The sequence below is a fragment of the Bos indicus genome, chromosome 25 (assembly GCF_029378745.1).
Source record: "Bos indicus isolate NIAB-ARS_2022 breed Sahiwal x Tharparkar chromosome 25, NIAB-ARS_B.indTharparkar_mat_pri_1.0, whole genome shotgun sequence".
Taxonomy (NCBI): domain Eukaryota; kingdom Metazoa; phylum Chordata; class Mammalia; order Artiodactyla; family Bovidae; genus Bos; species Bos indicus.
The window spans coordinates 1,483,596-1,496,095 of NC_091784.1; the positions used below are offsets into that span (position 1 = coordinate 1,483,596).

A 12,500-nucleotide genomic window follows, 5' to 3' on the forward strand; every position below is an offset into this window, starting at 1 on the left:
AGCGCTGCTGCAGAGAGTCCGGCACAGTGCTCCCTGGGTCTCTTGGTGACCATGTCTCCCTTCTGGGAGCTCCGAGGAGCGCTCCCCTTCCCTGATGCTCAGGCATCTTTGGGGAGTCTTTGCACCCCTTTCCAGGTGAATTAGGCTGGCGGAGTGGAAGGCCAGGCCCAAGTCTGGAGGCTCCTGCTGACTGCCGGCCTCTCTGGGGCATCGATCTGCGATGTCCCCTGCCCCCCGCCCCCAGAGTGCCTGCTGGTGGCCTCTGCCCTGCGCTCCCGCCTGCCCTACTCTGAGCGTTGCCTCCTACTGGAGGCTTCCGGCTCACAGCCAGTGGGGCCCCGGGCCAGCGTGTGCTAGAGCCCGTGCACCTCTGTCAACTGGCTTGCGGCTGCCTTCGGGCAAGTCACAGGTCGGGTGCAGCCCGTTGGGATGCCCTGGTCCCCAGTCATGTGCTTGCTGGGGGCTGGCCCTCCACTGCGCTCCTCTCTGTGGCCCCTTGGGCGCTGGAGGGCCTCTCCTCCAGCGTGTGGTCCCTGAATGTCTGGTCTTTGGTGCCACGTGCTTTCCCACCGTCTGTCCCTGAGGCTATGAATTGTTTGTTTTCCTTTCCCTGTGACTCTGAGGGCTGAGGGCTCGGGGGGGTGGGGGGGATGGGTGGGGGCCACCTTGCAGCGCTCACCCTGCCTTTCACCCAAACACGTGCAGCGGGCGGGACATGCCGCCCGAGTCCCGTCCTCCCAGCCCCACATCAGGCCCGGGCGCCTGGGCCCTGGGCCACGCCCGAGGCTGGCCTGTGGTGCTGCTCTGAGGACTGACCCTCCCTCACGAGTGCCCTTGTGTGAGAAAGCCTGGCCTGTGGGTGTGTGTAGTTTGCCATGTGCGCGAACACACACATATGCATGCAATTTTAGTCTGCTGCCTCCATAACTGCCCCCGGCCTCCTGAGGAAGCTCAGCATGCCTGCTGTCGCTTCTCTCTACCTGGCTGTGGTCCCCTCGTGCAGGCGGCTCTGGGGTCCGGTCGTGTCTAGGACTCGACCTGACCTACCTCCTTTGGGTGGATCGGGCACCGGGTCCCTTCTGCTGGGCCTCCTCAGTGAGGATGGGCTCACACCCATCCTCCCACACCGCCACACGAGGACCCTTGGCCTTACTGAGATGGCTCCGCACTCAGCCACACACCCCCAAGCCGGAGTCAGCCCCTGGTCTGAGGTCAGGGTCGGGTGTTGGCCCAGGCGCGGCCCCTCCTCAGGATGGGCCCTGGGCCAGGAGCTCATGTTCGGGTCCCGCTGTGGACGCGGACATGGAGCGGTTCAGTGGGAGCTGATGCCGTCCTCCCGGCCCTGCAGGGTCAGTGAAATCCACAGCATGGTGCCAATATGCCCCCCAGGGCACCGTCGGGCTCGAGGCCCCTGGGCATGAAGATACCCTTCTTTTTTGTTCCCCTGAGAATGTTTCTTGAAAAAGATGAAAAGAACGTAGAAGCTTGGTCAGTACTGAAAAGCAGATAGAGCTTCCTTCATATGTTTGATAGAGCGCACTTTCTAACAGCGTTTTCCTGAACGGGCTGTCCGTGCTGTGGCCTTAGCTGCGTGACCGCCTGCGGGAGCCCGTGCCCGGGCACAGTGGGGGTGCCCGGCCTCCTCGGGGTGACACCGCGCTGAGTCTCTCATGTGCATCAGGGCCGCGGGCCTGCTCGGCCGCTGGAGCCCCGCGCCTGGGCCCCGTGGCTGCCCCCAGTGGTGCGCCTGCAAGTCAGGCACGGAGAGGGCGCCGAAGGTCCAGTCTGCCCGCAGTCGACCCTGAGCATGTTTCACCGGCTTGGGGGACATGAGAATATTTCATATTGCCGAGAGGGGTGACGTCCTGTTTTATTGCCCAAGTACAAAGTACCCGGCCCAGGAGCTGGCAGAGGAGGAGCCCGGGCCCGTGAGGCCTCCGCTTGCCCGGCCCTTGGTTGTGGCGTCCTGCCGGAAGGCCCTCCGGTAGAGACCTGCCTGCTGCCCCTGGGCTCTGCCTCTGCATGGTCCCGGGCTTGCTCACGTGCACAGGCCCGGCTCCGTGGTCGCTCCCCTTTTCTGCTCTCCTTGCCCCGCTGAAGGACCTCTGGACGGGCCTGTCGTTTCTCCTCCACAGGCACCTGCAGCAGTCGGGGGCCCTGACCATGGAGGCCCTGCAGGACTCTCCCCCGGGTCCCGTGGAGGGCATGGACGAGGACATCGCTGACAAGGTGGGCCCTGGACTGGTGGCAGGGCTGGCGGGTGTGTTGGGCGAGGTGTGCTGAGCATGGTGGGAGGAGGGGCTGGCATTGTGGGGGCTGAGCAGACCCCCAATAGCCCTGCTGGTCTCTGGTGGGTGCCATCAGGGTCGGCAGCCTCGGGTGAACAGGAAAGGGACACCTGTTCATGGAGAGGTGCTGGGGGGATGGCTGCAGCGATCCCAGAGCCAGGGCCCAGAGCCAAGCCGTGGGTGGAATCTGCTGCTCAGGAGAGGTTCCTAGGGGAGGGGCAGCCTCCCTCTGGCCGAGGTCACGAGGCTTAGGGCTCCGGGCCATGCAGGGGCTGGGTGACAGCACAGCCCTGTCTCCTCCCCGCCTCCTTGTCCACCTTCCTCCCCCCGCCCCGCCTCCCTGTCTGCCCGCCTCCTCCCCGTCCGGCCGCCTCCTCCCTGTCCACCCACCTCCCCCTCTACCTGCCTCCCCCTCCACTCTCCTCCCCATCCACCCTCCTCCCCCCACCTCCCTGTCCACCCTCCTCCTGGACCTGCTCTCTGCAGCATCTCAGCTCTGCTGAGCCTTCCCCACTCTCCAGTCTTGTGGTCTGGTCATTACACTTCTCAACACCTACTGAGTGTGCCTGGCTCCATGAGGTGGGCACCACCAACCCTGGGCCTTTCTCTGCACGCACTGCCCTGCAGAGCAGTGCCCTGCCCACCCTTGAGGCCTCACCCTTTGAGGCCTGAGGGCGCCATGTGCACCCTGCCCTCACTGGCGCTCACGGCTCTCCAGCCTGCTGGGTGTGGCCTCCAGGACCGTCTGCTTGGGGCATGCACTCTCCCAGCCCCTTGTTCTCAAGCCACCATCTCACTCCCCAGGTCGTCTTCCTGGAGAAGCGGGTGTCGGAACTGGAAAAGGACACAGCTGCCAACGGGGAGCAGCACAGCCGGCTGCGGCAGGAGAACCTCCAGCTGGTGCATAGGTGAGGGCAGGGACGCAGGTGAGCACAGGGCATGCAGGTGAGGGCACAGCACACAGGTGAGCGCAGGTGAGGGCAGGTGAGGGCAGGAACACAGGTGAGTACAGGGCACATAAGTGTGCACAGATGAGGGCAGGGACACAGGTGAGCACAGGGCACACAGGTATGCACAGGTGAGGGCAGGAACACAGGTGAGCACAGGGCACACAGGTGTGCACAGGTGAGAGCAGGAGCACAGGGCGCACAGGTGTGCACAGGTGAGGGCAGGGACACAGGTGAGCACAGGGCACACAGGTGTGCACAGGTGAGGGCAGGGACACAGGTGAGCACAGGGCACACAGGTGTGCACAGGTGAGGGCAGGGACACAGGTGAGCACAGGGCACACAGGTGTGCACAGGTGAGGGCAGGGACACAGGTGAGCACAGGGCACACAGGTGTGCACAGGTGAGAGCAGGAGCACAGGGCACACAGGTGTGCACAGGTGAGGGCAGGGACACAGGTGAGCACAGGGCACACAGATGTGCACAGGTGAGGGCAGGGACACAGGTGAGCACAGGGCACACAGGTGTGCACAGGTGAGGGCAGTGACACAGGTGAGCACGGCACACAGGTGAGGGTAGGTGCACAAGTGAAGGCAGGGACACAGGTGAGCACAGAGCACATAGGTGAGGGCAGGGACACAGGTGAGCACAGCACACAGGTGAGGGCAGAGCACACAGGTATGCACAGGTGAGGGCAGGGACACAGGTGAGCACAGGATGCAGATCTCTTGCAGCCTACAGGGTGTGATCCACCTCAGGTTCTCTAGGCGCCGCCCCCCATCCAGCTGCTGAGGGCTGGCTCTCTGGGTACTGGTGGGGTGAGCAAGGCTCTCCCCGAGGAAAGGGCAACGGAGGGCCCCTCAAGAGCAGCCGGGGCCACACTGTGCCCTCAGAACACCTAGCTGGGCTTCCCATCTGGGGGCATCTGGCATGTGCCCCCATTCCAGGAACCTGTCCTGATGCAGGATTGCATCAGGTCTGAGACCCCCCTGGACTAGGAGACTGAGACTCAGGGTTCAGAGACAGTGCTGGGCCCTGGGTGGGGGCTGCCAGGGAGAGTGCGAGGGCGGCCAGACAGCTCTCTCAGATGACGGGCGGGCCTTCTGGCCTGATGGGCGTTTAGCAGTCACCCACACACTGGTGAAAAGCCCGCCCTGCCCTGCCCTGCCTGCCAGCCCCAGGCCTGCCATGTCCAGCTGCTGGGCTGCTCCTCCTGGTTTTGCCTGAGTCCCCTTGGCCCGCACTCCTGGGGCTGCTTGCGGTTCCCAGTCTGTGACCCCCATGGCCTTTTTTCCTGCATATGACAAGTTCCACCTGTGTCCCCCACGTCTGGTTTCTTATTCTCCAGATTCCACGTCTTCGCCCACTTGGTTTCTAAGCAGAGGCCCTGCTCAAGGCATAGGAGCCTGGCTCCCTAAGGCCTCACGTGTCTGAAAAAGGCTTTGTGCCCGCGCTCCCCCGCCCCCGGCACTCCCCACCACCGATGGGTGGCTGAGTCTGGGGTTCCGCTGGGAGCCGGCCCTGGGCAGCCTGCTCCGCTGCTATCTGTCCATCTGTGAGCGGGGCCCTGGCACCACTGGGGTCACGGCTCTGTGGGTCCTGCTCCTTCCCTGGGTGCTGGGAGGGCCTCGTGTCGTCTCCTGAGCCAGGGGCAGGAGGTTCTGGCCCTTAAATCTGGAAAGCGGCTCCTTCAGCTTCAGGAGGATCATTCTTGGGATTGTTTCTCTGTATGGTTTCTCCCGTTTTCTCCCAAGGTCAGTAGTCAGTCTGCACTTCTGTTAGTCAGGTGTTAGACCTTCTGAACCGTTCTCCTTTCCTTTCCTGTTCTCTTTCTCGTTCTTTCTTGCTGTATGATGATTTTTTGTTTCTTTCAGTTCCTCTTTTGAATTCAGAATTGTGTTGGGTTGGAGTTTTAATTGCTAAGGGCTACCTCTGTTGTACGTCGCTCCCGTGACAGCTGCTGTTTCATGGATGTGGTGTCTCTGGCCTCTGAGGGTGACAGTTGGAGTGTCTCCCACACAATGCGTGTCTCCTCTGGGTCGTTCTTCCTGTCTGCTCTGGACGTTTTGTAGGAGAGCTTTCCAGTGGTGTCTCACGGTCTTCGGCCTACTGTGTACTCTCAGGCGCAGGCGCCAAAAGGCAGATGAGGAGCCCCGTGTGCAGGGCAGCTGGGGGCACGCCAGCCCAGCCGACCCCGGGAGCCCATCTCTGGGAGGTCTCCTGCAAGTAGGCGTGGTGGTCTGGGAAGATACCAGGGTCGGGGTCTCTGTGTGGACATTCCACCTGTCTCTGAGTTCTTGCGACACCTGCCTTCGCATCTGACCTTGTGGGGGGCAGTCTGTAAACCACGTCCCTAGTCTGGAGTAGCAGGACGAGGTGCCCAGGGCCAAGCACATGGTGGGCTTGTCCCGAGAGGGTCTCACACTGACACCCAGCAAGCTGGCGGCTACTGTGGGTGTAGGCTGGGGCGGGGGTGAGGGCCCCCGAGAACAATGGGGACTGTCCCTGCTGTCAGGACTGTGCCGGGGTCTGAAGCCCAGGCACCCTCAGTATGGGGTGGAGCCTCCTTTGGGGGACACATCTCCTGCTTCAGAACCGCCCTTGACGAGAGCTGTGGCCGTGGGGGATCCTCTGTGCCTGCCTGTCCCTCCTCTGGGCAGGGCCACTCTCCAGGTCTGGGCGCAGTGTCTCAGGACAGTCTCTCCCCCTCTGCCGGCAGAGCCAACGCTCTGGAGGAGCAGCTCAAGGAGCAGGAGCTGAGAGCCTGCGAGATGGTCCTGGAGGAGACCCGCAAGCAGAAGGAGCTCCTGTGCAAGATGGAACGGGAGAAGAGCATCGAGATTGAGAACCTGCAGGCCAGGTGTGGGGAGGGGAGGGGGATAGGGAGAGGGGAAGATGGGGATGGGATGGAGGGGGAGGGGGCGATGGAGGATGGGGGAGGGGAGGTGGGGTGCGGAAGGGGGTGGGCAGGTCGGGGAGGGGAGATGGGACCAGCGGGCCAGGCGGACAGCGATGAGGAAGAGAGAGAGCTGCCCGGTCAGCGCACAGCCCTCCACCCCAGGGCATGACGCCTAGGAACAAAGTTGACCGTAGGAACAGTGGGAAAACCTCTGTGAAGTGAACTGTAAGACTGTACTGAAGGCCATGATTATCGGGATCAAAGATGGACACCACCTGGATGTCACCTCCTCTAATCTTTCTCGTGAGGACGTTACACCAACCAAATCAAAGTCACCATCTTTCTTTAAGGCAACCTGAGAACATTACCCTGGGCTCCCCTGAAGGCATGAGCCTTAAACAGTCAGGAAAGGGGAGCAGGCTCCACGCACATGCCCACAAAGGCACAGGAGGGGACCAGGAACTTAGTCTGCGGTGTCCACACATGCTGACATGTGCATCTCAAAACTGGCAGAGAACCTAAATGCCCACAGGCTGCTGGTCAGCTGTGGGGTCCCTGACGAGGGTTCCTGCCGTCCTCCTGCAGAGTCACCATCTTTGTGACTGAGTGGCCCCACCCTCAGCCTTCAGCAGGCAGCAGGGATTCATGACTCCAGGCCCTTAAGCATGTGTTTATGTCCAGCTCTTAAAGCTGGAAGATACATTTGGACACATTTTCACAGTGGTGGGCGGCAGGAGGGGCTGCACGCAGAGCTGTGCTGGGGTCTCCCTGGACAGAGGCCTCCCGGGGGCAGGCCAGCTGCGCCAGCACCTGGGACAGCCTTCTTGCTGGACCTCGGGACAGTGGGGTCAGCGGACTTCAGGAGAGCCTCTCCGTGGGGCCCTGTGCACTGGCCTGTGGGTGCCATGGGCGGGCCATCCTGCTGGTCAAACAGGCAGCAGCTGGGGCTAAAGGTGGATGGGGCCTCAAGAGGCCCTCGGAGCAAGACGGCACTCGGGTCACTGCCTGCCCTATGCACCTCAGTCAGCAGCTCCTTGTGCCTGGACCTGCAGCCCTGGGGGTTCAGGGGCGTGAGGGAAGGAACCAGGGCTCCTGGGAGAAGGGCGGGCATGTGGTTGGGCCAGAGAAAAACCAGCAGAAGCGGGGAGGCACTGGAGCACAGCCATGCGGTGCATCACGGGTTCCAGGTGGGCAGAGCTGGGGCAGAGCAGGAGCCTCTGCCAGAGCCTGAGCCAATGAGGAGCCCAAACAACACGTGGAGAAGCCCCTTTGGGCGTCCCTGGAGCCTGGACGGGGCCTGTGACTAGAAGACAGAGGACAGATGGGAAAAGCAGAACCTGACCAAGGAGACACCTGGCAGACAGACCACCCAGTGGTCCAGGTCAGCGTCACGCGGGATGCGAAGGGAACCCCTCTCTGTGGGGCTCTCCCCAGACCCACAGCCTGTCCAGTCTCCAGAGGACCCCAGACGAGCCCAGCCTGAGGGGAGTCCACCAAACACAGGGCCAGGCCTGCTCAGAACAAGGTCATGAAGAGCGAGGAAGCCTAGAGATGCTGCAGCCCCGAGGGGACAGAGGAGCTGTGATGGCGTCGCGGTGCAGGGACCCGACGGGAAGGGGCGCCTGGGGGAGGCTGGGTCGAGGCCGTTGGCTTGGTCGCCCGTGTTTCCGGTGTGTGACGGATGCCACGAGGACTTGCAAATGCCTCGAGAAGCCGCTAGGGGCTCAGGGTCCAGGGACTTGCTCCGTGGTGACAGCTTTTCTGTAAACGTGAGGCGTCCCCACACCTGAGGTGTAGATGCCATCCTGGCTTGTGGGGAGCTCTGGCCTCTGTGTGGGCGCGTGTGGGGTCGGGGACAGCTCTGCGGGTCCCAGCCTAGTTCTTGTGCCCAGGCTGCAGCAGCTGGATGAGGAGAACAGCGAGCTGAGGTCCTGCACGCCCTGCCTGAAGGCCAACATCGAGCGCCTGGAGGAGGTGAGCTGCCCGCCGGCTCCCCGCGCTCCTCCTGGGGTACCTGCGGGCCGCCGGGACCTGAGACAGGGTCTCCAAGTTGAGGGAGCCACCTGGTTGGCAGTGACATGGGGGCCCTGGGCTGAGAGCCAGGACAGGTGGGGCCTGGCCCTCCCTTTGCCAAAAGGTGAGCGGCCCTGCCTGGCTTCTCAGGGTCCTTGGGCCTGGAAAGTTACGCTTAGATTAACCCCTGATTTGATCCAGGATGCTGTCCTTGATGGACTGACTTCAGCTGGGCCACTGTGTGCCCTGAGGACACCTGGGAGCACTTGGGTTCAGTCCCTGCTCCTGTGTGGGTCCCATCTCCCTCAACAGAAACAGTACCTGGGCCTGGGGGAGCTGTGAGGGACCACGGCATACGGGCGTGTCCACGGCAACCTTCTTTCTTACAGGAGAAGCAGAAGCTGCTAGATGAGATTGAGGAGCTGTCCGTGCGGCTCAGCGACGAGCAGGAGAACAGGCGGAAGCTGGGGGACCGGCTGAGCCACGAGAGGCACCAGTTCCAGAGGGACAAGGAGGCCACCCAGGAGGTGAGCAGGGGCCGTCCCCATGGGTGCGGAGACCGCCCAGAGGCCCTGCGGCCTGGCTGAGCCCAATCCCCCGCAGCTGATCGAGGACCTCCGCAAGCAGCTGGAACACCTGCAGCTCTTCAAGCTGGAGGCTGAGCAGCGGAGGGGCCGCAGCAGCAGCGCGGGTCTGCAGGAATACCACAGCCGCACGCGGGAGAGCGAGCTGGAGCAGGAGGTCCGCAGGCTCAAGCAGGTGCGCTGGGGCCGCACCCGGCGGGAGGGCCTGTCCCGTGCACCCAGGAGTGACGCCCCGTGTCCCCCAGGACAACCGCAGCCTGAAGGAGCAGAACGACGAGCTCAACGGGCAGATCATCAACCTGAGCATCCAGGGCGCCAGGAGCCTCTTCTCCACGGCCTTCTCGGAGTCCCTGGCCGCAGAGATCAGCTCAGTCTCCCGAGATGAGGTAACGGCCCCGCCCCCACGTGCCCCACGCGGCCCACAGGCGTCAGCAGTCCAGGTGCCAGGCACCAACCCCGTGCCCCACTACCCCCCCAGCTCATGGACGCCATCCAGAAGCAGGAGGAGATCAACTTCCGGCTGCAAGACTACATCGACAGGATCATCGTGGCCATCATGGAGACCAACCCGTCCATCCTGGAGGTCAAGTAGCCGCAGGAAGTCTCCACCCAGCACGCGGGGTCTCCTTCGCCCAGCGGGAGGACACAGCGGAGCCGGGGCGGGGCCGGACGGAGGGGCTCCAGGACAGCCTCAGGCTGGGTGTGCCCCTCAGACCTCCCGCGCTTCCCGCCCGGTCGGGGAGGAAGGGAAACGGGTCCCCCTGGGGTGCTGCTCCCCGTGGCCACCAGGTGCCCTGCCCGGTGCCATCCAGGCCTGCGCTGCCCCTGGATGGCACACAGGCCCCAGAACTCTGGCGCTGGACGTGGGGGGAGGATAGGCAGGCGAGGACAGTGCCGTCAGGGTCCCACCAGGCGCTGCCGTGCCCCCAGCTTTCTTGGGCTGTTTGAGCCGGCACCCAACTGGAAGGGGCCCCTTGGTCCAGTGTGAAGCCTGGGGGCCTTCGGGTTACAGGGCCGTGCCCCCAGCCACACCCTGGCTGCACTAATCCTATGATGTGAGAGCCACCAGTGGAGGTCACTGACTCTGGGGGGCAGGCCCTCTTCCCCGTGCGAATGTCCACTGCCCCCAGGAGTCCGCACGTCTGGAGCCAGCTTCCTCCAGGAGTCAGAGGTCTTCAGGGGTCGTGGTCCCTCTGCCAGGAGCGCTTTGCAGGAGGCCAGGCAGGGCTGGCCCCCATGTCCACAGGTCAGGGCCTTCCTGGCGGCTTGGGGGCTCCTTCAAGGAGCAGCAGCATCACCCCCCGGGGCTGCGGGCCTGCCCCAGGGCCTGAGTGTGGCCAGGAGCCTCCTGGAGGGGGCGGGGTGGGGGCCCTGCTGGTGCGAGCATGTGCGTGAGGGAGTGTGTGTGCGTGCGAGCGTGTGAGCATGTGTGTGGCCCTGTGTCCTTCCACCCTCTGCGTGGCCCACCTTCTACACTAAGGTTTAAGATGTTGCCTCGTATTGTACATTCTGGGGGAAAGCCTTGGGTGTAAATCAGTGTAAACTTGGAGGAGAGATTTTTCTATCATGTAGAGTAGGTATTTTTTATAGATTGAAGGTTGATCAATTTTTTAATACTTCCAAGAGAGAAAACTATCTGTGTATACACATGAAATATATATATATGTACAATAATAAACACTGGAACTCTGCTCCCCGCCCTGCCATGCCCCACCACACAGCCTGGGTCTGTTTCTGTGAACTTGAGCTGCCCGAGCCTTCCTCGCAGGCGCTGGGCACTGACCTGCACGCTCACCCTGTTTTCACCCCAAGAAAGAGCTCCCTGCCACGCGCCAGCAGCCTGGATGACACGGGATGTGAGCACCCAGGGGCCCCAACAGCAGTGAGAGGCCGTGCTGGGGGGCTGGCCAGAGGCTGCCCGCAGCGTCCTCTGAGCTGGGCAGCAGGAGGCCTGGTCTGGCCAGCCCCTCCCAGAGGCGGTGTGCGGGATTGCCCCGCCAGACTGGGCCCCCAGGGGAGCCCATCCAGGGCACCTCCTGGGCCAGGGCGATACACTGGGGCCTCAGGGCTGTGTTCATGGTAGGACATGGGCCTTGAGTGTGGCCTGGCTGCTGACATGGTGCCAAAGGCCAGCTGGGCAGGACCCATGGGGCGTGTAATCATGGGTAAAGAGGGCTCCAGGAGGGGCAGGCACAGAGGACCCAAAGGAAGACACTGGAAAGGCACAGGCCCTGTGAGACTGTGGGGCAAGGCTTGGCAGGGGGGCCAGGGCAGGAGGGCCCGGGTGGTTCTAAGGGTGAGTGGCCAAGTCTGACTTGAAGTGGGGTGTCAGCCAGAAGTCCCCAGCACTCGATTCCCTAGCTAGGTGTTTGTGACCCCCAGCACTAAGGTGCCTGTGTACTGGACACAGGTGGAGACAGGCCCTGCCCGACAACCCAGTGGGGCAGAGAAGGGCTGGAGTCAGGGCTGCTAACCGTGTGGCTCCAGGTGACCGCAGGCAGGGCCCCCTGGCCTCGTTCTCAGCTGGGGGTGGGGCACTGGAATCAGAGGGTTGCCAGGGGCCTGGGCACTGTGGGGGGCAATTTGATGGTGTGGATGTGTCAAAGTTCTGCCTGGAGCCTGCACCCTGGCCAGGATTCCAGGGGGCCTGGAGAGGATCAGGCCCCCTCCATGCTCCTGGTGCTGAGGGGTGGCTCCCCAGAGTCCACAGGGCCTCACCGAGTTCAGTAGTGAGGCTGGGACTTGTACCTGTCCCCCCACCCCCGGCCCACAGTCACATGGCCGGGGCAGCCAGGGAGGGCAGCACTGTGCCCAGCCTTGGGCTGCAGGCTTCACCCTTAGGCTCTGGGTGGAGCTGTGCAAGGAGGGGGGCTCAGCGCTCAAGGTGCCCAGCAGCCGTGACAAGTTCAGAGGATCAATGGGCACCTGTAAGGGCCTTGTCCCCAGCCTGGCGGCACTGAGGGAGCCTCTGCTGGCCTGGGATGGTCAGTGCCTCTATTTTGACACTGGGTTACATCCTGTAGGGCCCATCTCTGCCTGGGAGGAGAAGCTGAGTGTGGGGGGAGGGCTCACTCTGTCAGGTAGGCCAGAGCCAGGCAGGGGTTCCTCCCTGAACCCTGCTGTTTCTTCCTCTCCTAAACTCAGGGGCCTGTCCGCAGCCCTGCTGATCCCAGCAGCCAACACTGAGGCCCCTGCCCTGGCCTGCAGGGGTCCCAGCCCCCTCCACACAGGGTGGGCTGGGAGACCATGTGACGCGGCAGGGCCTGGCTGCTGCCCAGGACCAGCTTCCTGGCGAGCTCTTTACAGGACCGGCCCAGGCGGGGTGCGCCCAGAGTGCGGGGAGGCCGCAGGGGACACAGGAGGCCGGAGGGCGTCTCTCCCGGGGGGACCCTCCACCCTCAGTCCCAAAGCGGATCCTGTCACACTGCTAGAGCTGTGGAGCCAAGGTCTCGGCCTGTTCGTGACCAAACTAAACAGAGCAAGGCTCTGCCTCTCCTGCACAGCCACCCTGGCCCCGGGCCCCTCGTGTCCCACACGCGCTGCCCTGCTGTGGCCGAGGCCAGGTCAGGCCTGTCCGCGCTGAAGGGTGGCCGCTCTGCACTCCCAGCCCAGGGGCCCCAGTGCCTGTCACAGCAGGGAGGGTCCCCGTGCCCGCATCCCCGCAGATGCTCTACTCCTCGAGAGCATCTGGGTGTTCTCACTGGTGTGTCCTAAAGCCGGGAAGAGCATGGGGGAGATCTGCCCCCAGGGACTCCCCTCCCCTCCAGGT

The 12,500-nt window shown here is 63.5% G+C and overlaps 1 protein-coding gene across 2 annotated transcripts in view; it reads left to right on the forward strand.

Moving 5' to 3' along the window:
* The window catches only part of RAB11FIP3 (RAB11 family interacting protein 3), a 60,283-nt gene extending 49,836 nt beyond the window's left edge, over positions 1-10,447 (forward strand). For both annotated transcript variants that reach the window (XM_019987819.2, XM_070779346.1), the window contains 8 exons: positions 2,136-2,229; positions 3,093-3,196; positions 5,955-6,095; positions 8,027-8,108; positions 8,537-8,674; positions 8,751-8,906; positions 8,977-9,117; positions 9,210-10,447. In XM_019987819.2, coding sequence (XP_019843378.2) covers positions 2,136-2,229; positions 3,093-3,196; positions 5,955-6,095; positions 8,027-8,108; positions 8,537-8,674; positions 8,751-8,906; positions 8,977-9,117; positions 9,210-9,323 — 970 coding nt within the window. In that variant the 3' untranslated portion in view covers positions 9,324-10,447. The remainder of the gene's footprint in view (positions 1-2,135; positions 2,230-3,092; positions 3,197-5,954; positions 6,096-8,026; positions 8,109-8,536; positions 8,675-8,750; positions 8,907-8,976; positions 9,118-9,209) is intronic.
* Positions 10,448-12,500: the final 2,053 nt, after the last annotated feature.